The sequence below is a fragment of the Tachypleus tridentatus genome, chromosome 13 (genome assembly GCF_004210375.1).
Source record: "Tachypleus tridentatus isolate NWPU-2018 chromosome 13, ASM421037v1, whole genome shotgun sequence".
NCBI lineage: Eukaryota > Metazoa > Arthropoda > Merostomata > Xiphosura > Limulidae > Tachypleus > Tachypleus tridentatus.
Genome location: NC_134837.1, coordinates 99,326,086 through 99,352,418, shown reverse-complemented (window position 1 = coordinate 99,352,418; position 26,333 = coordinate 99,326,086). Strand labels below are relative to the sequence as shown.

Here is a 26,333-nt window from a genome sequence, read left to right as displayed (position 1 = left end):
ATTAGGTTCACAATATCATTGGAAGAAGTGAATAACCATGACCAAGAACACTGAATGGTTAACTCTGGGGTGAGAGGAAACCAAAATGACAACTATATCCATAGAAAAAGCCAATGGTCATGCCATATACAGATCCTTGTATTTAATTCCAACATTACAGTATCTCATAACCTTACTTTATTACCAGTAATTGCAAAACGTATCCAAGTTTAATCAAAAATTCATTGCTAATTTTCCTCACGAAATACCTTTTGGTATGTATGCATGTTGTTTTAAATATACAACAGTTTAATTCTAAAGCATCAATTTATTTATTCACAAACAAAGGTCAAAACTACAACACTGTAATTCTAAAATATTCTCACTTCAAAATAATGCTTTAGCATATACAATAGACAGTTGTAAAAGCTTATAGGTCCACGAGGAAAATACATAATGTACTTTAATTGATTTTTCTGAAAGCACAAAGTAACTTAAGTTGTATTCCACTGAACAGAAAGGAATAACTTATTGTTATATAAATGTAACTTGAACTATGTATATTTACCAACATTTATCACTTTGATTTTATCCATCAAAACTTCAGTAATATTGAAGGATAACATTTATAAAGTTAAAAGCTGAAGTCTAATACATAACAAGATCTTAAGATCCAAGTTGAACAACAAATTAAAATGGCATTGTTTCTTATTTATATGCTCCTGAGAAGGATGTAGTGACATCTCAATTAAGAAAACACCCTTATACTCTGTACTTGTCAGAATAAAATACTTGATTTGTTATATTAATTAAATCATTTAAAACTTGTTAGAAAATTAAACAATATTTCTCAATCTGAAATCAAGAGGCACTGATCTAAATGTTTACATAATTTATTAAGCATCCAGTTATTAAATGAAACTTGACTTTTTCAACCTTCTGTATTCATGTCTGACTAGAAGCAAAGTCCCGTTTCTCATTTTTTCAAAGTTTTAGTCTGAAAAATTATTAGATTTCTTCTACCTGACGTACACTCCACATAAAGTTCCTTGAGCAATAGTTTAAATTTTTTCTATTATGCAAATATTATCGTTATAGATAATAGTAAAATAAAGAAATTATTCAAAAGCTATAGTCACAATGTTGGCACTCTGTGCCTATTAAGCTAAACTTATTCAGCCAAGCTTAATTGGCCTCTGCAACTATTCCAAAGTAAGATTTGTTGCTTTGAAATTAATTGAAAAGAATTTCAAATTATGCTTTCCACCACATTCATTTCAGTGCTCACAGGTTCACCTAGATGGTAAAGCACAATAATAATTTCATTTCTTAAATGTAATATAGCATGATTAAATTTTTGACTATTACAGCAAAGAAATATAGAATATACCATATGGTGCTACTGTATAAAATTATCATGCTAAGTTTTCAAAGGTATTTATAAAAGCAATAAAATAAGTTATCAAAGTGTTTTGTAAAAATACATATACCTTTATCACTTTCTACTGAATTAGAATTTTAATCATAAATTTCACCATTCATAGATAACTGTCTCTAACCTTAAACACAAGAAAATCTTGTGTAACATTCTTTCAGTTTTTAGAATACATTTTAAATCATCTCATGCATTGGAACTAATAAAATAGAACATTACCTGTTATTGTTATGTGATTAGTCAAGGTTAAATGACAATTATTATGTATAACAACAACAAAAAGTGTCCCTTTCAACTGCAGAATATTAATTATTAAGCTGAACCATCTCATTACACATGAAAGTTACTACTATAAATGATCTAACAACTAAGATTATAAAATGATCAAATCATTTAAAATTAATAATCTATCACTAAGCTTACTGTTTATACTTTCCTGGTTCAGACTGAATTAGCAAAACATTTTCACCAAATAACTTTGTATTACACAAAAATAAATATTCTACTAACAAAAAGAGAACTTCACTTTCAATGAACATTTGTGAGGGTAATGTAACAAAGTTCCTTAGAAGGTGATGGTTCCCTATAAGTTATTTTATTTTGGGTTCTCTAACAATTTCGTGATTCTGTCCTTGTTTGATTCTTAGCGGGTTTTTTAATGAAGGTGGAGGAAAAACTTGCACTCTAGAATATTTGCTAACAAGATTCTATTAACATTTCATACAAAATGGAGAAATTCATCAATCCTTTTATATACAGCCTCTCAGAGAAGATGCTGAGCACAAAAGTATAAAAAAATTGTTTCAAAACCACCAACCGATCTTTGTATGCAGACATGCTTTTATTGGACTTTAAAACTTTAGTCAGTTATTACTGTTGATTTTTAGTGACAAACTGTAATGATGGCTGTATTCCTTATTTTTTTTTACATCTAGCATGAACAACACTTAATATAAGGTTTACAATCTGTTTAATAATAAAATATATTATGTTCAACACATAAACTGCACTTCCTAAACTTTTCAATCTCAAAATAAAACACAAAAAATATTTAAGTTAATGAAATATCTTTATAACACACTTTACAGCAAATCTCAGGTTAATATCTCTCTTAATCAATACATTACTTAAGAGAATGTTTCTATTATAGTGAATGAATTTGGCTTGTTCTTGTAGGAACTCCAGGAAGCAAAAGTATACATTCATTTACATTGTTAGGTATAGCCTTTAGTAATAAAACGTGAGTATCACATCACAAGAAGAACAGCAGCAACTTAAACTACACGATCTTTACTGGATCAATCTAGATTCCCAATAAGAAGTGTGTATGATAGCATTTCAAGAAACAAGACCTTGTTTGTGTTGAACATTTGTACAAGTACACTTTATTTGAAAACTCGTGATGGCTTCAAATTTTTCACTACCTCAAAACCAAGCATATATCTCAATTTACCTCATACAGTTTTGTTATAAAGGGTCAACTGACCCAAATCTTTGAAGATAAGTATGTCCAACAGCAATCAAATTCAAATGCTCATAAAATACTTTACTTTGTCATTAAATAACTTCTCCCAATGAATACATGTAATCAGTTTCTGTACAGTAACTTTTCTTGTCAAATTGTCTGTCTACCCAATTTGTTTGAATCTTTTAAAATAAATTACGAGGGGAGGTCAGGGACCAGAAAAAAAAAAAAAGATTCCTTTTAATATGCTTGACTAAAGTTTGTTTTGTCTACTTTACATCTGTGCTAGAAAGAAACTGATATAAGAGACTCTTGGCTAATTGAAAATACTAACAGATCCAAAAGAAATTTTAAAGTCAAATACTTTGAAGACTGAACAACTCCTTACTGTACAATGATGCACAGTTCAAATGGATCAGCATGAAAGGTTGTGCCATCTACCTGTGATGCATGCTTTTCATCCAGTTGTTACATAGAATAGACATTTTTCTTTCACTGAACACTTATTTTCTATACATTATGGCATTTAGATGGAGTCTAAATTGGATATAGATAGATAAAATACAGTGAAACTTAGAGGGAGAGAAAGTAAGTATGAAACAAAGTTCACAAAATTGTTTACAGTAATATGATAACATAGTAACATCTAAGGCAATTATTTTCAGTGTCACAAGTTATGCTATATGTGAGAATATGAAATCATGAGACCAGAAAATTACATGCACAAGAAACCAGTAAGTGTTATGTAATTTTACCTACATGTTTTTTTCAGAAAATTACTAGAACTAGTTACTGAATAGTCATTTACAAAATTAATTTGTATTGTATTGCCTCAGTACTTCAGTAAATGACCATGTTTTATTTAATTGGTCTAACTGATGAAATGACCAGTGTGTATGTTAATTGGTCTATAATTTTGCTTTTTGGAATATGAATGAAAGTGACAAAAATCTAAGGTCCACTAGTTATGCTCACAATAAATAGTGTGAATATTTAATCCAAAATGTCCTTGAATGCATCAGAGAGCACATAAACCCCTCTGGCTTCCAGAACCATAGCTTTTTGTGGGCTGGACTAAGACCATGTCAGAAGTATCATTTACCACTTTCACCCTCTTTTGAATTACTAGTGTGTTTCAACTCATTACTGGAATATCAAAAACTCAAAATGTATTTTATGCATTTATCTGAGAAAATAACTTCAGTATATGCTCTTAGTAACAGCATGTGCTTGACCCTCAATATTTTAGTACCAGTGGGACAAATGAAACCATTAATGTATAAAATGGAAAGCTTGCATAAGTCTTAGTGTGATGTGACATCACCCACATATTATTACTATACATAAATAGCATGCTGAGCCAGCTAAGGTGCTTTACATTTAACAACTTGCTGGGTTGTAAATAAATCTTATAAACACCTTGCTTTAAAACTTGTGAGCAAAATAAAATAACATGTATTTTAAAGACATTATTAAAAAAAAGCAAACAGGCTGGCATTTTTACACCTATTACATATAAGTTGAAACTAACTAATTATTACTTATCAAGTATGCACTAACACTCAAAAGAATTTAAATATATGCAAAGTATATAACTTTAAAGTTAACTGGACAAAAAAATCCAGAGCAAGCCCTACAACACAAGAAAATTACATTTTAATATTTCAGGATTTAAATGATTTCCAAGGTGTTTGACATTGTATCTTAATAATAATTAAAAAAACATTTTGCTAAACCTACCCAAAATACAGTGTATAATGGAAAAATGGGGTCTTTCCAAGTTTCTCAACTGCTGAAAACAACATAGCATTAAGTGCTCTCAAGTAAAACCCAACCTACTTGACAAGAAATTTAAATATAAAAACAAACTGTGAAACAAATACAAATATTAAATTAATTTAAATACTTTAATGCTACCAAAAAGCAAATTTTAACTTAAATAACCAAGTTCGTGTTAACAAACAACTCATGCTGGCTTGCTCCATATGCAACACAATAAAGAAATAAATTTTTCCCTCTCACCAGTGGATCTAACAACAGTAAAATATATAAAAAATGCATTTTAACATAAAAACTTGAGTATAACCAATTTTATAATTAAGTCTGAAATACAGTGGAACCATAAAAGGAATCAAAAACTCTGATATGAAAAATATCCAATGTTTAATACATAGTAATCTAAACTGTAAAATGTAACTGAAATGAAGAAATCTGACATCAAGAAAAATTCAACTGTTACTAATAACATATCAACTATTGCAAACTCGTGAAATTGAAACAATTTCCCACTAAAAATAAACTTTTACTGATAAATAATTGTGAAATGCAACACTTCATGTTTTCTTTACAATGATTATATCCCATAGATTTAACAGTTTCTTCATGAACTGCATTTTATCAACTGAAATGGCTACCAGTTAATCTACATATGAAATCTGAAGAAACTAGGAGTTTTCAAAACTATTTGTGATAAATAGCATTAATATATAAATGCACTTTGTTTCTTGTTGAGCACAGCCTCATGAATACTGTAGTTTTATAACCTGTTTTTCTATTATGGTAGTTGAAGGTATCTAAATAAAATGTTTTGTTATTCAGTTAAGCATAACATTGTCATTGAATCAAGTTCAAACAAATGTTTTAGCTACATTTCAACATGGTCTGTAAGAAGCTCATAAATTCCTTTATATTTTAGAATCTGTTTTACCACTGGGTTGAGAAGTGGAATTCAAATAAAACATTTTTTGGTCAGGTCAGCTGAGAATATGCATTAAATCATGCTCATAGACAGCAATAAGCAACATGATGGATGCACCAGATGATATCCCTAAAACCTGTATAACTAGCTGGTGACTATTATGACTCTTGAGATGGGTAGAACTAGTGCCAAGTTCAGGAAGCTGTAAGAAATGTTTTGTATAAGAAATATGTTTCACTAGTTGAATTTATGGAAATTAGAACAAAACTGAAAAATCAAGTTTAGTTTCAAATAAGGGAAATGAAAGAATAATTAAAAGTAAAAAAAATGTGTCAGTGCCTTAAAAAAATAAACAATTTAAGGGTCTAACAACATTTTAGAATTACAGAAAATCAGTTTTGAGGATAACAAAAAAATAAAATCAGTGAGATTATAAAAAAAAATCTTTAGCATCTTACATTCAGGTCTCCTAATGTTAATATCTTTGATTTGAAAAATAGCACTACGATTGGAATACAAAATATAGAAAGTAGTACAATATAAACATCAAGAAACCACTCGTTCAACATCAGATATAACTGGTCAAGTTTGGAGACTAAGTTTTAAACATTGTACTGTAAATTTAGGTATTCTGCAGCCAATGACAGTTGTTTTTTGTTCTACACCAAGCAAAAATTCTTCACCTCGACTGGCCAATAATTTTTCATGTGTTACAAAATATTTGAAATGTTGCCTTGAAAAGCTAGTCAACAGAATGCTTATGACTGTTGACCAGTTGTCATTTGTGCATGATTCTGTAGCAGGGCATTGTAGATACCAGGATTTTTTTTGTTAGCATATTAAAAACTTGATGATTTGTATATGCCTAATTACGATTTGCTGAAACTCATAAAATGAATGTCAACATATGACATAAGATTTCAGGTACTTGCATAAGAAAAACTGGAGAATTTCACTGCAGAAAAGGACAGTAAAAGTACTAAAAACATAAACAAAGGAGGCTACAAGTTCAAGGGATTCTACACTGAATGGTGAGTAAACATAAATGATAATGTTAGAAATTTTCCAGTATCCTGGGCAAATTTTATGCTGAAGTTAGACAGTTACATACTTTATATGTTTACTGTAATTTGTAAGCACATGAAGATACAATCCTTTTCTCAATCTAATTTTTAGTGATAAAGTTATTGAAATAGTGTCACTTAATCCTCAGTTATTTAACTGCTTTTAATATAAATATTATAATTTCCTATTAAATAGGCCTATGCCCTTCATAACCATGTTATCAATAGTATCATATATAGATGAGTAAGCCCACAGGTTGTAATTACATATACCAAAATAATGAAATATTGCTTAATTATAAAATTAGCAAATTTTTAACCATGCCTGAATTGATAACTGTCACAGCATACTGAAATTTAATAAAAGGAAATATGAAACTTGAAGATTTTCATGTAGGCCCAAGGATAGAAATTAAATATACTACCTGACAGCATTAAACAGACTTCAGTAAAACTGAAAACAGAAGAGGGAGAGAGAAGTAGAAAAAAAAAAACAATTACTGACTGGTGATATTAGGCAGCAGGTTATATGTTACTCTTGGAAGTGAGAGTGACCAACAGCTATATAAAACAATATGGTCAATATTTGTATACTGTTATATAGGAACAGTAGCAAGATTCAGAAGCAGAAAATGGTACAGAAAGAAACCAAATCAGTGAGGTACTATGGAATTAATTTTTTCCTCTTCACATTACAGAATACTACAGTTTCTAAAAAAAAGAAAAAAAAGCTTATAAAAGTTTATTTCACTCTTAAATTTGCAAGCTAGGCACTTGTGACAATACATTTGCAAAACAATAAACAAATGTAATTAGACTACATTATATACATTAAAGAAAGAAAAAGTTATGGAACTGAACTTTATCAACTTCATATCTCTTGCATACACAGCAAATATTCTAACAACTGATCCAAAGAGTTAATACCCAAGTTAATAAGACACTTTTTAACAGTTCAAATTACTACACACTGCACTGCATAACCATGATTGGATATCACAATACAAATTAAATTATTGTACTTGTTGAACAGCAATAATTCATTCTATAACAAGAGTATTGAGTTTCCATAACCAAAATAAACTGGTTACAAGTTTATATTTATTATAATTTGAACACCAAATTAAAGTAGTTAATTACTTTTTCAATTGAGTATTGTATGTTAGGACATATTATTCTAGTTCCAGTAAAAAAAAAATCACTTCAAGAAAGCAAGGTAGATAAAAATTTAAAAACATTTTGCAATTTTATAAAAATTGCATGACTTTAAATGTACAAAAGATGTTTATAGTGAATAAAGAAACTAACAATTCATTCAACACATACACATCAAACTATAGCTACATATTTTGAGTGTTATATTCAATCTACTTACCATATCTACTAAGGCAATATACAGAAACATTCCAGCTGCTCCAGCAAAGATCCACATACTAGCAGTGCTCACATTACCCATGGCTACTCCAATAACCATACCAATAAAACAAAGGATAGAAGAAACTCCATTATAAAGTAAAGCTTGCTTGACAGACATTCCTGCTTTCAACAGCATGGCAAAGTCACCTGTGTGACAAAAAGTTAAACTCATTTTTAAAAATAAGTTGAAAGTTACTTGTCAGAATACTTCTATATAAACCCTAAATATTCTACAACCACTTTCTTGTATAATCACAGTAAATATTCATTTGTCAAGGTGCTTAAATTTGTCAAAATACTTATCATTTATAGTCTATAAAACTAACTTTTCAGACTATTTGCCATTTTTATGATCAGCATATATCTAGCTAGATATCTTTCACTGGCTTTTGAGTGATCCTTTGCTATGAACATTACCATATATTTATACATATTATAATTTCTTATTTATCCAAATATATTCATATAAAAAAAAATAATAATTAAATCAACTTACCAAGTTCATGAGGCAACTCGTGACAAAAAACAGCAATAGTTGTACTTAAACCACCTGATATTCCAGAGGCAAATGCAGCACCTACAGATGTTAAAATGATCCATTTATGATGCTGTCGCAAAATATCAAACAACTTTCTGAAAAAATTCTCAATTTTCTTCCCACTTCATAAGCATAGCACAGGAAAAAAAGCACACTTTTGCACAAGGCCCATTTGAAATATTTGCATAGGAATGGTTTTTGTTACAAATACAGATATTTCATGTAATTTTATATTTTGTCTGCTGCAACACTTTCTGCTAAGAAAAAATTAATTATCTTCACAACACAATAAGTAAAAACTACATAGCAAGAAGATTCTGGTTGTTTATTTTAGATTAATGTTTATTATAACATTAAGTATTTGCATGCTATAACATGAAGGAAAAAGTATTAAACTGATTGTTTGCTTTTTTGCTTAGCTTCACATAGTCACCACTAATTTTCAGTTGACAGACTAGAAAAAAACCAGCTAATCAGTCAACAGCACCCTCTGCTAACTCTGAGGTCACTCCTGTCACACCAAATACTGGGATTTGATCATCACTCTTTCAGCATACCCCAAAACCCAAAGTAACAAAGCACGTTTTTGAAACAAAAGGATATGAACCACAAAACTTCAGATTTACAATCCAGGCATATACTATCTAATAGACCATTCCCAAATCAATTACACTGGTAAGGAATTTTAAAGTTACATCAGCAATTTATATTATTACTGAATGTAATTTCATAGACTCTAACTTTTCGTTTTTACTTTTAAGAATCATTATTGAAAATAGTTCTAACAACTTAACAAAATGAATAAGTGTTCACCAGTTGTGTGATCCTGAAAATAATTTTTACATTTAATTTGAAATAAAACTAATATTGAATCTAACTGTTAGAATCTAAGTACCTCCATTAAATTGAAATCCAAAATATTCCATTACTCTAAGAAACTAAGGTTAATATTTGTAAATAACAGCAAAACTTGTTTATTACACATAAATTATATTATTTACATTTACTAAATAAATTTAGGTGCAAAACTGCACAATGGGCTATTTCAGATACCCCCATCACACAGGTCAAACCCCAAATTTCTGTATTCAGTTTTCTGACATATGTATGTAATATAATGCAAATAAAACAGTATTCCTAAATAATGAAATCATATCATTCTACTAAAATAAGTAATAAATAAAAAACCATCAGAGGTTTAAGAAAAAAGATGAGGACATAATATGAATATATTGCATACTATCAATAAACACAAGCTGAGCAAAACCTTCATGTTGTGTTTGGGTGCATTAAAGATGTTATTCTGAAACACTTAAATCTCTTTAAAGCTTCACTTAATAAAAATAACACAATTAAAACTTTTCCCTTCCTAATATTTATCAACCTTAATTACTAAGTTAGTATTTGGCATTAATGTATATATAAGATCAGCTTATATCCAAAATATCAGAAGTCTTCCATCATAACTACCACTAGCAGGACTTAAAAGGAAGGAACTTGATTGTGTACACATACATCCTTTTGGTTCTTTTCTATTCCAAATCTATACAATATCATCCATGTACCATCAATTAGGAAAACATTTAACTTTGTTTTAACATAGCAAGGTAAAGACATAAATTATTGTCACATTTAAACTATAAGAGTTTATGTTTCTAAAATATCTTATTAATGTTTAACACTGATTTTCAATACACAGTGTTTAATCTATTAAGTAAATTTTGTAGCTACTCAACTGAGAGTTGGCTCTGAATTTTATTTAGACTGGACCTGTATTGTGTTGAAAGTGGATTACATTTGGTCTGAATTCTTCAGCATGAGACCTACATCAGAACAACATTCTACCTTAAACACTAGAGAGATGCATGACAAAGATGATGAAATTCCAATGGAATTTACTATGAAAGTCCCCTAATGGCACAATGAGAAACTTTAAAGACTACAACATTAAAATTTTGCACTTAATCCATGTGGTGGCAGAGAACACTGTTTGCATTCAAACAATCTACTATTCAATATTTTATTAATTTTATAATTTTTTTTAAAAAATTACCAATTGCCAGTCCATCACAGAAGTTGTGGAGCCCATCACCCAAAATCACCATCCATGCAACACCAGACACAGATGTGGGGACTTCATGGCTATGACCATGGTGATGATGATGGTCTGTCATGGTGACCACATAGCTGTGATCAGTGGAATCATGACGAAATACCAGTGTCTCTTTATGGCATTCATCTTCAGCAGGTATCATGTTCTTTTCCATCATCATATGACAAGAGTCGTCCAACTGTGTGGAAGAAATCAGCTTCTCAACATTTTTCTTGTCTTTGACCCCATAAGTATCACAGTTAGAAGCTTCACGAGGTTCCACTGAAAAAGATGTGTCTTCACAATTAATACCCGAGCCTTTCTTAGAAAGTGGCTCATGGTATTCCACATCTTCCCTTTCTTCATCTTCTGGATCAGCATTCAACCCTGAAAGATAGTAAAGTTGAAAAAGAAGTGGTAAGACTGATAGTAAAAAATAATTCCTAATAGATAACAAATACGTAAATGTTTGAATAATACAATTTTTTTCTGTTTCATCTCATAGACATGCAAATAAACAAGTTAAGTAAGAGACTTCAATTATGAATACATTGTGGTTTTGTAAAAACAATCTTCTGCAGTCAGTGCTAAGTTTTTCTCTCATGCATTTAGTTATGTGCTAAGGGTTAATTTAACAACATGGTGGTGACTTTTACATTACATTACAAAAATACTCCACATTCTTATCAATAATATGTTTTCAAGGTGTTAAGTAACATGAACAGAGTCCTTCTAATGAGCTGCAAAAGAATTCATAATAGACAGTTTAAAACTGTAATGGTTAAGTGCAATTGCCCAATGTAAAATTATTAGTAATTTCATAAAAAAGCACAACTTTTCAGGACCTTGATTTTTTTCCAAATTAGCCCTAAATAATATACCAAACTGTATAATCACAGGTTGAAGCTTTTCTGAATAGTACTCAACATTAAGAAATGACTGCCAAAGTACATAAAAATTACTTTTGAAATTTTTGAAAATATTTTCCTCGTATTTTGGTAAAAATAATGAGAAACAAATAGGACATATTTGATTATTTAAATGACAATTGTTAAATAAAAAAACTTGTTTATTTCCCTCACCACTAATTCATTACACATATGGCTACCCTTTTAAAAAAATAAATGTTAAGGTTGTACAAATTAACCATAAGATCTAAAACTAAAGTAGGCTTATGTGTATCTCTTAAAAATCTCAGCAAATTTAACCCTACTTCTGTAAGTAATCAGATTTATATAAAGAAAAATATTAAATATGTAATTCTTCTATTCTGTAGAAGTATGATTTGTTTACAGTAATTAAATATTTAGTTACTGAAATAACCACCTGCATCTGGTTAACGGATTTCACTATATATTAATCAATTTATATAATACAACAAAGATGTTAAACGTAACATAAATAATGGTAATAATTAAAAAAAAATGTATATTATTTCTTTTTTCCTTGAAGACAGTTCAACTGAATACATGATAGGAATTTAATATTTTGTTTTGCACATAATTACAACACTGCAAAGTAATGACTCCATTAAAAGAAAAAAAAACATTTAAGTTGAATAAATGAAACAAAAATCATACTTTCTAAATCTTTAACATTAGCTGGATCTGCATTACAATCACAAGAGCTCTGTCTATGATGAGATAACTTTTCTCCAACTACTCGATTACGATCACGATCTATTTTACGAAAAACAACCAGTAATTTTGGCACTTCAGCAGCCTAAAAGTAAAAATGAAAATCTTTGTGTGATCAATACATCAACCAAGAAATTAACTTGTGTTCCCTAAATTAACATCTTAAATAAAACATTGATATTCGAATCCTGAAATCATTCAGAACAAAAAACAGGTTTATACCAAATTTGTGACAAAGTTCTAATTACAGAAAAATATAAAATTAACTTATTATGACAATACATTTTTCAAACTTAAAGGTATTTATAGGTATGTATAAAATTGCATACTTATAAAATATCAGATATTCTGTAAACTGCTGTATGTTGCATATTTAACTAATTTAAGCTTTAAAAACTTCAACATGTGAAACCAAGTAATACAAATACCTAACACACCTAGAACATTTGCTTAAATAACAAAAAAATTCAGGTACTTCCATTTAATAACACAAATATGTTCTAATTCTTTTAACGTTAAATATAAAAAAGTACCTTGGCACTCTTTCTCCTTCGATAATAGGCAGTAAACAAATTCAACAACCTTTCTGCAAGAAAGAAAATATAAACTCCAAACAGGGCTACCAAACCCCGCCAGACTAGCATAGATTCTTCTGTGGTATGTTCATTTCTTTCATGATTGTGGATATGTTCTCCTGCCATAGCCTAAAATACAAAAGTTCTATTACACCTGCCAAACTAAACAATTCATAATTCTCTAGGAATGTAAAGTTTAACTGAGAGCATTAGTTTATTGCAAGAAATTCTTAATGTGAAGAACATGTGTGTATTTATTAAGTGAAATAAAAAAATACATTTCCAGTAACAGGCTATAAAATTCCAGATAAGATTTTTTTTTTCAAAATATGTTAAAAACACAGTCAACTAGGATATAAAATAATCAAGTCTGTTCTGTAGCTATTCATAAAATAATATTTACAAAGATTTAAAAAAAATAAGGTTTTCTTGCATGATGAATTATTTAAAAGTGTGTGTGTTAAAAATGTCAATATAAAATTATACACAGGTTTACTTTTCACTTAAAGATCAGTTACCATGAAAAGCATGGCACACATTCAGACATAGAATAGATCTATATTTATATACTGAGTATATAACCATAAGTTGAAAATACACTTTAACATCTATTTGTCATTGAATTCAACATACAGCACACATGATATCAGTAAGTTTTCACTTAATAATGTAATAGAAATGCTTAACAGGAAGACATTCTCACTGCTTTCAGTCAGTGCAAAAGGTAATTTTCCAGGTAGGTTGGATTACAGGAAAAAATGTTTTAAACTTATGTGTTTGTTCCATTCACTGCAGTCACAAAACAAATATTTTGAACTGATACAATACTATGCAAGTATAGTTTAAATATTTTTGTTATTTAAAAAATATAATTATACTCAACTTACATGTGGTAATAAATGAAGAAGAGCATCTCCTGACAAACTTCCAACAGCCATACCAACAAGAAACTGAAGCAATGTGTGGTAAAACATCCTTTGCATGACAGGAATTACAGCCACACTTAACAAACCACACAGGCTAATAACAATTACAGAAATAGTGGCATAACCCCAAGCTAGAATAAAGAAAGAAATATTATATATATACACACACATACACACCTAGTTCATATTTAAAACCATAAACAGAGCAAACTGCTAGGAGTTGCAAGATGTTGACAAAGGGATAAACTCATTTCATCAAGTAAGTAATTTTTTTGAAATGGAACATCAGGGCGAAAATCCACTGTATAGGTTATAGTTTTTATATATAAAAAGGAGATAACAAAAGTTTAATTTCTGTTTACTACTTAATTAATATCACCACACAAAAGGAAAACTATCACTTCACATATCTCTTTCAAGTACAGTATACCAAAAATCTTTGTAGTTTGAACATGCGATGCAATAGCAGCCATGACCTCTATATAAAGAAGCTTTAATTATTATTCTGCAGTTCAATTTGTGTACATACTTAAGGTCTTGACTGAAATGTGAAATAATTACTCTTGAAAAGCCTTCCTAGCACATACACATAATGTGTGTGTAGGAAGCATGGTAGCTGTATTAGAAGCTTACTGCCACTTAAGCAGCAAATAATTAAAAAAACAAGTTAGTTTGTGGTGGTGATCAATATAATTATTAAATTAAAACAGAAATACAATCACAATAGTCAATTACTAAAGGTAAGCATGATGAACACAGCAAAGTACATACTTAAATGTGTTAGTTGATACTCAATAGTTTAACAGAAAGATGTACAATTGATAAATCATACATTCTGTAACACACAAAAATATCTTTTGATAATTCATTTCTTGAATTTTGTAACAACCATTACTAAGAAGATGAAATTGTGTATTGTAAGGGATGTGAAAGGAGAAAGTTTTAAGAATTTGAAGCAAATTTTCTCAAAAATGAAAAGTAGTGTGCATGTTCTAGTTTATTAAATACATAACTTTAAAAAGTCTATCAGCTGGGATTTTCAAGCATCTATAATTACAAAACAGGAGAAAAACACTGAAGAAAACACAATAAAAACACTGAAAATTCCTCTTAGGTTACAACTAATAAAGACTCTCTAATAACCATGCACCTGATCCTTATATAACCAAACAATACTTGTTGAGAATATACACTACCTAACAGTAACTACAAACTGATAATTAAAGTGCTGAAGGTCAAAAACATGTAAATTTTTTAGGCAAAGCTAGAGGCTTTAAGAACAAAACAACATAGTGTCTAAAGATAATGAAAATAAAGAAATGAAAACAGCAGCTGTTAGTGCACATAAGATAACACGTCAGTTTTTCATCATGAAAAAATTAAATATAAATTTGACATACTTTCACAGTTGAATAAATTTTTATAAATGTTTCCAGTTTCAAAGACAAAAGATCCATAAAACCAGAGAAAATGTTTGAGAAATGCAAGAGTATAGGAAAAGCATAGATGTTTTTGCAGAGAAATTTTAAAAACAGTGTTTTATCAAACATGTATTTACATTTATTATAAACAATATGTACAATGTTAATTACCAGTGTATGTTATCCTCACACCAGCTTTTGTTCTTGACATTCACTAAAACATTTGTTGCTATTTGAAACTTTCAAAACCTTTTACATTCTTCTATAAAAGGGCCATTTATTACTGAAAGTTTATTCTTCATAAATATCATCCAAAAATAGACTATTATTTTGTAATAAATTTTAATAATCACTTTTTAACCCTACCAATACAGACTGGGTGAAATCTGCCCAGTTCACAAACATAACCACAAAAGTATCTATGAGAGTAATTATACTATGCTTTTTGAAAATATATGTGTATCTTTATATAATTTTACAGATTATTAGTAAACATTGGAAGGTTTTCATATGCAAAATATCAAATTGTTTTTTTATCAAGTTTTAAGATTTCTTAAGTAATGTTTCTATTATACCTTGTTTTCTTCTCAATTGTTGACTATCCAACATACAAAGTAATTTTGATTTTAAGATTAAAAATAGTTATACATCAAAAAATGTTAAAATTTCACATGCAAAATATATATAACCTCCAGATAATTATCAAATGTTTTATCAGAAAAACTTTATATTTTATCTGTTTGGGTTGGTCAGTTTCACCAACCTTGTAACCCTGACAAAACATTAGGAAATAATTATAAATTATGCTTTTTCATTCTAGAATGACTACAAGTTATAAAATGAAAACACAAATATTCAGTTTCAATAACTTAAATCTCATAACATTATGTCCTCTTCTGGGACACTGGTTGGTCTATGAATTTACAACTCTAAAATCAGTGGTTCAGATCTCCTTGGTGGACACAACAAATATCCCAATGTGGCTTTGCTATAAGATATAACACTTACATAACATTATATATTTATATATATATTCATTATTTTCATCATAGTGGCCTTTGAGCCATCCCTAGCTAACATTACAGAAGATCCAATAATGTAAGGCACATGCATTCATGTTAACACATCTGAAAATACAAAATTAACCTTGAAAAAGTGCCCTGTCTTGGCTGTGTTTTAGTGTCACAGTCACATTTCATTTATAATACATTATATACGTATATACATTATTACTACTTACAAACAAGTTCTTAAACTTCTTTCCCTTAAAACACAGAACAATAAGTAAAGAAGTACAGTAAACAACTACCCCTTCTAGTTCCAAATTGTGTATTCATTTGCTGCTTCCCAAACATTGCTAAGTCTTATCAAATTTCAGATGTGGAGAATGTGTAAATAAATAATTTTTGTTTTAGGTTGTATCTTACATTTTATTAGTAAACACTGGAAGGTTTTCATATGCAAAATATCAAATTTTTTTTATCGCATTTTAAGATTTCTTCAAAAATCATAACTACATTGATACCATAGAATACTACTGTATTGATCAAGCTTAGTAACTAAGTTGTATTTGGCTCTAAAAAATATGAAATTTTGAACTCACTAAAGTCTTACCTTTTCACTTGGATTCACACACACACAAAAAAAGAAATATGCCACTAGGGAGACATTATGAACTTCCAACAGGTTATTCATGTCATAAACAGAAGTAGGTGTATATGAGCATTTCCAAAAATGGAAAGAGGTGGGCAGACCCACTATGTTTGATTCAGTAAAAGTAGTGATACATCAGCATATAAAAAAGATAGCAGGTTCTTATTTTAGAATCTAGCATGTCAGTATTGATAATTTGAGATACAATTCCTAAGAAACTATAGAATTTGTTTTTGGACATCACAAACATCTAATTTCAAACAATACTGTTTTCAACATACCACATGACACATAAAAACTGATATTTAGATGGGTTTTTTTATTATCTACTTTTAATTTATGAAATTAACTAACAGATAATACTAAAATTTAAATCATAATTTTCAATTTGGTACAAAAATTATTGACATAGATTCATAAAATAAGTCTAATAAAATTTTAAATGCGAGTCAACAAACATAATGGCATGACTTTTGACCCATAACAATGGGGTTAATTCATTTCAACGAATTTTAGAATAATTTTTTCATACATAAAATGTGTATGTCATGACAAAAAAACAACATAAAACTACTAAAAAAAATATTTAAATATTGCAGTCAATACACTTCTATAGCTTACCATAAGGAGAGAAACTGTTATGACCTTTGTCCACTACCTTTTTGTCAACCATATGATGCACATGTGTGCTATGTACAAACGAGTTTTCACAGGGATGCTGATCAAGTTTCAAGATGATGGCAGGACAGATGTTAAGGAAGTCAACAGGTTTTATTTCCACACCAGGTTGAACATCAACAAAATTTAAAAATTCAGATGAGGTCAAACACTGAAAATAAAAACACTAATAAACACAAACAGAAGTACATTTATAAACACATAATAACTGTTCTAATCTACATTCAATGACAAACACTAAAATTACATCAAAATGTAAAAAAATATGTTTGCTTAATTATTTCTCTTTCATGTTGCCAAATTGGAAGAAAAAACCTCAAAAACAACCAGGAAAATCATCCATACAGTATATATGTCTATAAACCTGAATATTGTATTAAGTGAATCCATGTACTAACAGGTACTTATATTTTGACTCAATACTTCACATAGAGATATGGTCACTCACATATCAACAAAATGTTGCATCTACTTATCTAAGCAATGACCATGGTTTTAGCAATAAACAACAAACAAACATTGAACTATCTATATTTTTATGTCACATACACATATAGTGTTTACTACAGTACGAGTGACACTCAGCATTAAGGTACACTGCAATATACTTAATATAATTTTATTTTCAGCCTTATTATTATTTACAATTTCTTTTCAGGCCTTTAATATATATTATTAATTTAGAGCTGAGTGATGAACTCATTAACTGATATAATTAACTACCTACAAGCCTTATTCAGTTTCATGTAAAATAACTAATTAACTGAAATTAAAATTAAATCAACTAAGGTCATGAAAATAATCAACTAATAAAACTTAGTTTTCTATTATTTCTGTTTACAATTTTCCCAACTATCCAGTAATCAAAATACATCTAATATGACCTTTTGCTACATCAATTAGTATCACAAATCAAAAATATAAGCAACTAATCAAAATCAGGGTTTCTGATTATTAATATTTTTGATAAGGTTAAATATACAAGTAATTCATTATTACCATTATGTGCATTTGTAAGCACAAGGCTATAGAGTGTCCTGCATATCCCATGAATCAAAACTCAGTTGGTAATGTTTGAAGTTGCTGTTTAGTTTCTAAGTCATCTTGTATTAATAACCAATTAGTTAAATGCAACTGATTAAAAATCCTGGCAATTAACTGATTAGCAAGTTCCACTAATTACCCTAAAATGTATAACCTGTATATTCTATTAATGTATAAAAGAATAAGTTATGAAAATGTAACTTTTTTTTATTAAATACAAAAACTGAAGTAGTTGCCAAGTCATGCCAAAGCTGAAGTTACTTTCATTATTATTCAACACAGAAATTTAAGTTTCATAGCTGTAAGTAAGACATTTTCATTCTCAAAACTTTTATCTTAAACAACTAAACTTGATGAAAACTTATCTGTACTTCATCTTCTCTCATAATAAAATACTGACTCACTTTTGTTCCTGTAACCGTAGTTGAAAGTTGGTCCAATACGTCACCTCCATCTGTATCAAGTGACGTAGTATTGTCTAACATCTCTTCAAATTTAGATGCGTTGAAATGAGAATCTCCTTATGAATAAACATCACAATATTCAACATTAGATATATTTACCCTTGCAATAATATAAATACTTAGTATTGGAGGAAATAGTCCTATTATTAAGTTATTATTACTGTTTTCATGAACATTTGTTTGCTGTCAAATAGGAGTAGAAACAGAGGGTGTGGGGAACCCTTCCAATAATTAATGCTAACATCTCTTTTAGCCCTCAAACATTTAAGAAAAAAGTAAAGAAAGAAAGAAAGGCTAGTTGCATGATACTTACCAATCATCAGTATGCACAGGTGCATTTTGGTAGCAGGTGTGTACAGTGCAAGGCATGTTACACTCAGCCACTGCTGCCCCCCCCCCATGTAAATATCTTCATATTCCATTTTTTCACTTAGCTGTATCATGATCCACAACCATATTTTGATTAAGATGTTAAGATACAGTGAAAAACAAGTTTACCTTGTCAAATGGTTGAAAAAAAAGGGTCATAATCTTATTATGGAAATTTCAGGTGGCCAATTATTAAGATTACTGAGAAACACATTCTGTACACCTAAAGGTAGCCATACAAAATACATTTACCAAAAAGATGTCAATAAAAGAGCAATGTTTTATACGTACTGAACAATTAACACTTTGTTGCACGTAAGTGAATGAATATGATCAGTGGTCAATGTGGTTAGTTCTGTGATGAACAAGGGTGATTTTGTTCAGATTTTAATACCCATTTTGATGTTTAGGAAAATTGTCTTGTAAATGGAAAAAGCATCAACCATACTTTAAGATTATCATATGACTTTATATATATGTTGCATCAGTTTAAGATTAAACATGCAACTGAACCCTAAATTGTTCCACCTGAAAACAACTATCATAGTAGATAAACATAATTTTAAAATGTCTTTGTAATAGTCAAAAAAACAAACCAAAAATAGGAAGATTATTGAGGATAATTGATCACTAAATATAATACATCAATAAGCCAAACAATTAATTTAGAAACAGTTTAATTTTCTTTGAAGAATGACAAGTTTAATGTTTATATATAAACCTATGAAAATAATGAAAAACTGATGACTTATTCAGAAGATATTTAAATAAGTCATGGAAAAAGGAATTACTGCTTGTGTGCTAAACAACCATTTATACAAAGACCATACTATGTACACATAAAAATTCAAACATACCTATTGAATTAGCTTGACTGTGACTATGATCAATTTCATCTTTATGATGATCATAAAATAATCCAAACTCTTGAGATTTTTCAACTTCATGATGATCATGTTCAACAGTATCATGAAATCCTTTTTCCTCATTTTTGTGTGATGATAATTCATAATCTTTTTGCACCTTGTGCCCAACACCAAGGTTCTCAAGCAACTCTTTAAATCCCTCAAATGTAATAACTTCATTATGACCATATCTGTCAAAAATTTCCTTCAGGAATATATGATGATCCAACTTCTTCTTCATTGTCTTCACATGATCTTCAGACTCTCCATTGAGCGACCTAACCCGGCGCTGCCGATGATGATGATGATGGTGATGTCCTTCTGATCCTAAAAATTTGCATGTAATACAACAGCTAACAAATAAACATGCACAAAAAAGCCCTGTCATGCAAGAACACATGTTGTACAATCACAGAAAAGCAACTCCTCACAAAATTGGGGAAAACAAAGTTGGTTGTAATGAAGAATAATCTCTGTACAATCTCTACAACTCTGGACATGTAGTGCTTAGTCATTCACAGAGAACTACTATTCCTGGGATTTACTTGATGCTTCAATGTAGAGGCTGAAAAATTGAAAAAAAATATTCAAGTAACTTGTATATGTATGTAATGTACATTAACTCCCTAAATACCGTATTTGGTACATGTTCAGACCTTCCAAAATTCTTAAAAATAAATCAGACATTATACTGTTTATTTACATGTTTTCATATCTTTTTAAAACTAAATATATGCACATTGCTTGAATGGGTGGTGTAAAAAAAAAGTGTGTAAGAAGTTTAACACAGAAACAAATGTTCAAAGTTTCAACAAGGGTTCGTCATCATCAGATCTCTTTGTATATTTCTTATTATGTTCAAATTATAGTAAAGTATTCTTCATTATCCATTCAAGCTATGTTCAAACTTCATTAAATTCAAAGTAGGTTCCTGGTCATAGTATTAGAATTATTTTAAGTTTAACCACTTAAGTCTGTAACCAAAATAAGAGTGCTGTACTTTTGAGTCATTCATGTACATACAAAGGTTTTGACCTATTGAAGAGCTATAAATAACTTTTATTTAATTGATCTAAAAATAAAAGTAATGGCTTGGACAATTCTAAAATTATTTGATTTAATAAGGTACTTAGCATTATTTATAAAAAATACATAAAAATCAGGGGAAAAAAATCACAATCCATAAGTTAAAAATCTTAAATAATTCTGCTAAATACAAATAACAATTCAAAATATACATTTCCAGAGTGTCATTTATGCATGTAACCTCCAATATACCAGCTGACATGTCTTTCTTGTGTTTTGAATTATAGCAAGTAGTTTCTCTAATTATTTTATCACATCAGACTTAATTCATTAATGTACAGTGCATATATTTATCATTTTGAATTTATCTATATTTACACCAGTTGTTCATAAAAAGCATTTTAGTAAAAACAGAAATAAATACTTCCTACAAGTAAATTTTTCAAGTCCCTCAGAATTTTGAATACCTGAACTAAATCTCTTGTTCTCCTACATGTATGGTTTAGTAAAAACAAATGTATTTTTTAGAAGATTGATAATTTTAATTTCTTATAATCAGAAAAAAATCAAATCTGACTCAGTATTCCAAAGGGATTCTAATCAGAGCTTTAATGTAAAATTCCTGATAGCATTACCAACAGTTACAATGTTAAATTTTCCCTACACTGAAAATGTATTTCTACATAGCTACTTACCTCCACCCACAAAGTTCTCTTAATTAGTACTGCTCTCTATCCCAGCAATTTTTTTATTAGCCACTAGCCTCATAAATTTCAGTTCTTTCCATGTCTACATGTAAACATGTAAGTGATCATGCAGCAAACCTCCACCAATAGCAGCTTGACATTACTTATAACTAGTACCCTCTCTAAAAATACATCTGTTAATCACTTTGAAATTGGGCAAGACTAATGTAGTCAATAAACCAAAAGTGGGTAAGACAGAAGGAAATGTGAGAGGGAATAAGTATCTAGTTAAAAATACATTTTCAATTTGGGAAAATGTTAACTTCCAAAACAATATCTCCTTTCAAAAAAGCTAGAATCCCACATTAAACACTTGGAGGACCAATGAGAAGATGATCCTCTCTAAGAAAGTGACTAAAAAAAGACTATGAGGTGTGGAAAAGAAACAAAAAACACATCACATCAGTGTGAGACTGCACCACTTTTGAGCCAGGTATAACTTGTATTAACTTGTCACCAAAACAAAAGGACAGAAACATGTAGGGACCCTGAAATGGTTTCATCATTATGAAGGCACCTATGTGTCAAGAAAAACCCATATTCCCAAAAGAGATAGAACCTCCCATGCAGAAGGAGAAGGTGAGGAGGAGACCTTGTAATCTAGCCATTCCGTATCTCACAAGTGGCAATCTAACTGCAAGTAATAACACTTTACACATGCAATGTAACAAAACCATTGCTCTGGTAATGTTCATAATAGTAATTTGATAATAATTTAACAAATACAACCAATTTTTACTTTTTCTTTTAATATAAACATGCTAGGTTAAAGTAGTCATTTTTTATTTTATAATTATAATAAAATTATACTTATCAGACATAAGGTAACTAAAACTTGTTGAACATTCTCAAATTTTCAATCAACAGTAATCATAACTGGTATTAACTTTTGACTAAAAATAAACTTTTTTTTGTAAGATATCCCAAGATGTCTTCCAGATCACTGTTATTTGATGATGACAGTTTTCTCTATCTACTTTTCACCATGATTCCAATTACACTCATCTCCTTTTCATCTGTCTCACTTTTAAATGTGGTAAACTCAACAAAAGATTACCTCTTCATGAGATCTACAGGGTGGCCCATAAGTCCCTACCCATCCATATATCTTACGTATGCAGTTAATTACTGACTCTTCCACACCAGCATGACTCTCTACGTTTAACTGGTCTTCCTGAATGAGGTGCATCCTTAATATTGTCAGTTTCAAACAATTTGCTCTCCCAAAAAAAGAAACAAATTTATAATACATGGGTAATTGAATATAACATAATAACATATGGATGGGTAGGGACTTACGGGCCACCCTGTAGATTTATTCTTAAGTTGACTAGCTGAAGTGGAACATGTGTGTTCATACAGAGACTCCTCTATGTGTAATACCATAACAGGCCTCTATGAATTACATTTACAGCACTTTATATACAGTACATAAATAAATACGTATTGAAAGACAGTTCAACTGCTGAAGGTATACACAACTCTAATGTTTAGTGGAAATAACCCACAAGAACCTTTCCCCCATCTTCCAATCATTTACACACAAATGGATTTACCTTTAAGCTCCCTTGCTTTCATACGTGCCCAAATTGGACAATATGTATTCAAGATCCAGACTTTTACATCCATGTAAAATAGCTGAACTAGAAGTTTCTAATATCTTATGAGCACAATGAAGGTTTTTTTTTCTTTAAAAAGTAACCATTTAACTGTCACTTGCTTTTTAAGGTTGTATACTTAAGAGCAAAATTTGCCTGTAGGATATCTAATTCACCAGTGATGGTCATTTAGTGAGAAGTTCCAAAAGAAAGACCAACTCTCACTCAGAAGATGCCACTGTCCAGAATTCTGGCATAACTAAATCCCAGAGGATGTATCTTTAGACCAGACTTGTAGGGAAAAGCACCCAGTATGTTCTTTTTTAGTTTCAAAATACTTATTACTTTTTGAGATGTCAGAAACAATATGTTCAAAAGATGAAAACTATAGCCATACATATAATTTACAATAACTAACACTGGACTGTTAATTGTAGAGCATATATAAGTTTCATCATATTAATTATAAAACATTCAAGATATGAACAATACAACTATAAGATATTATGAAATGATCATGGAATTTCTCTTGATTGCAAGTGCTTGTCTTTCTTCACATTCATCATTTTTATTATTACAACCCCAAACAACCTGTTTGCAGTATTTCTTGATGACAAGAAACCCACTTGAAATAAAAATGTACCTCATAATGGCTGGTTAACAAAGTTAATCTGAAGATGACCTAGGAAGGTCAAAACATTATTCTCTGTTTACCAATAAAAGTGTTAATACCCATACCAGCTGTTGTAAGATACACTTTCCACAGTATCTTTTTTTTGTCCAACTTCAGATAATTTGTCATTCACATATTTACAAATATCTTTCATGCTGCTAAATTGTGGTCTTGTAGGTAAATGATGTAATACAGTAATTACAAATTTTACAAATGACCCACTCTGTATATACAACTCAGCAATCACAATGAAGGTATCTTGAGCAAGATTCTGCTACTTTTGACATTAAATCAGGAACTACTGTTTCAGGTATTCTACATTCATTATATAACCTAAAAGTTAAGGAATTTAGGTACTCTATTAGCTTTCAAGCATGACTTGGGTAATCTGCTGTTACAGATTCAGCAATCTTTTCTTTACTGAAATTGAAGAAGCAATCTAGTATCCAACTCTAAAACAACCCAAGACAATTATACTATACATCTCCCAATAATGAAACACTTTTTCAAGAGTTTAAAAAGGAACTGATTATTTCCTGCAAAAAGTAAAGGGTAAGTTTTTTTTTTTTTAGATGGGTGTGCAAAGACAGTCTTGTAGGACCATATGCAGAGCTTTTGCTGTTCCAGTCATAAGAAAATTTGGACAACTTATATTACAATTTATGCCAGCATTACTAAGTGTAAAAATTAAAATGTGAAATCCTCAAAAATGTCACCAGAAATTTTGCTAATAAGTAATCAGTTAGAAAAGCACCCACTTACTGGAACACTCTGACTTCTATAAATTATATTATCTTTAGACCCAATACTTAACCTTTTACTCAAAAATCTTATCAAATCAGGATTGTCACACAGAATCTAATCAAAAATCTTTCTCAAAATTAAAATCAGATTCAACTAAAATTTCATCTAAAAGTGATGCTAGTTCCTCTTCAATATATTCTAGAATTTAAACAACTGAAGATACTTTTCCAATTATTCTTTAGATTTCAAATCTACATTGTTTAATTTTCTTTCATTTGGTCATACTGACGAGTTTGAATTTTTACCAATATTTTACGCTGTTCAAATTATTCTGGGTTACTTTTGCCTTTATTATTTTATTTTTTTGTAAAAGTTTGTTGTTTTTTTGTGATGCTTCAAATTTAAATAAAAATGTTGCGTACAAATTTAAATAAATATATAAAGATAACTTGATATAAGGTCTTAAAGTTACATGAGAAGTAAACGTTTAACAAAACTACATATTTTATATACCAAAGAAAAATATCTTAAGTAATTTTATTCTCTTAACGTATTAAAATGTTTATCTTAACCTGTTAAGACTCAGATAATTTGAAATGACGTCATACACATTAAACTTTATAAAGCGACCATCTGTATTACTAGGTGTGATATAATTTAAACTTGATAGATAATCAATATATTATTATGGCATTAGTGTAACTAAAACTTTGTAAGAAATTTATATATTGCTTATTAGGCTTAACAGTAAGTCAAAAGCATTCTAACGTTTTATACAATAACTCAAGAATAACATATTAGTAAGAACAATTAAAACGTATCGCATATCTTATTTCCAATAGCAATAATGTTGTTGTTATTTGTAGTTAACCAACTTTACCTTGGTCAAAACTTTAAATGTCCCCGCGAGATAATTTTCACTTTAGAGCCGTGTGCACACAATTAGAATGAATATGGCGGACAGTGTGTACGTAAAAATATAAGTTAATATCTTAAAAAATGCTTCACAGACGGAAGATACTTTGAAACATAAAAAATCTAAACCACCAAAATTTAATGTACATACTTAACCATTTACAAAAAATATTTTGTTTAATTAATATATTTCATATTTTCAAACATCATACAAATTCCCCATTGTAAATTTTTATAAATCTTTAATGTTTTTAGAACAATTAATTTCGCTT

General features: G+C 29.5%; 1 protein-coding gene across 1 annotated transcript; it reads right to left on the bottom strand.

Annotated features, from left to right (window-relative positions):
• Positions 1-287: 287 nt before the first annotated feature.
• Positions 288-26,115, bottom strand: LOC143240009 (zinc transporter ZIP10-like). Its single transcript, XM_076481758.1, has 11 exons — positions 26,027-26,115; positions 20,312-20,924; positions 19,026-19,141; positions 17,521-17,728; positions 13,787-13,956; positions 12,858-13,028; positions 12,268-12,409; positions 10,649-11,074; positions 8,554-8,634; positions 8,017-8,204; positions 288-5,779 (listed from the first exon to the last, which is right to left on the bottom strand). Exons 2-11 carry the CDS (start codon positions 20,757-20,759, stop codon positions 5,633-5,635), a joined length of 2,097 nt encoding a protein of 698 aa, XP_076337873.1. The 5' UTR covers positions 20,760-20,924; positions 26,027-26,115; the 3' UTR covers positions 288-5,632.
• Positions 26,116-26,333: the final 218 nt, after the last annotated feature.

What these genes read in the sequence shown, in the direction of transcription:
- LOC143240009 (XM_076481758.1), bottom strand. Translation starts at nt 20,759, where the DNA reads ATGTGTTCTTGCATGACAGGGCTTTTTTGTGCATGTTTATTTGTTAGC. An exon ending in TAACAGTTTCTCTCCTTATG is followed by an intron (nt 13,957 to 17,520) that starts GTAAGCTATAGA and finishes TCTTTATTCTAG; the next exon opens with CTTGGGGTTATGCCACTATT. An exon ending in GAAGGAGAAAGAGTGCCAAG is followed by an intron (nt 12,410 to 12,857) that starts GTACTTTTTTAT and finishes TTTTACTTTTAG; the next exon opens with GCTGCTGAAGTGCCAAAATT.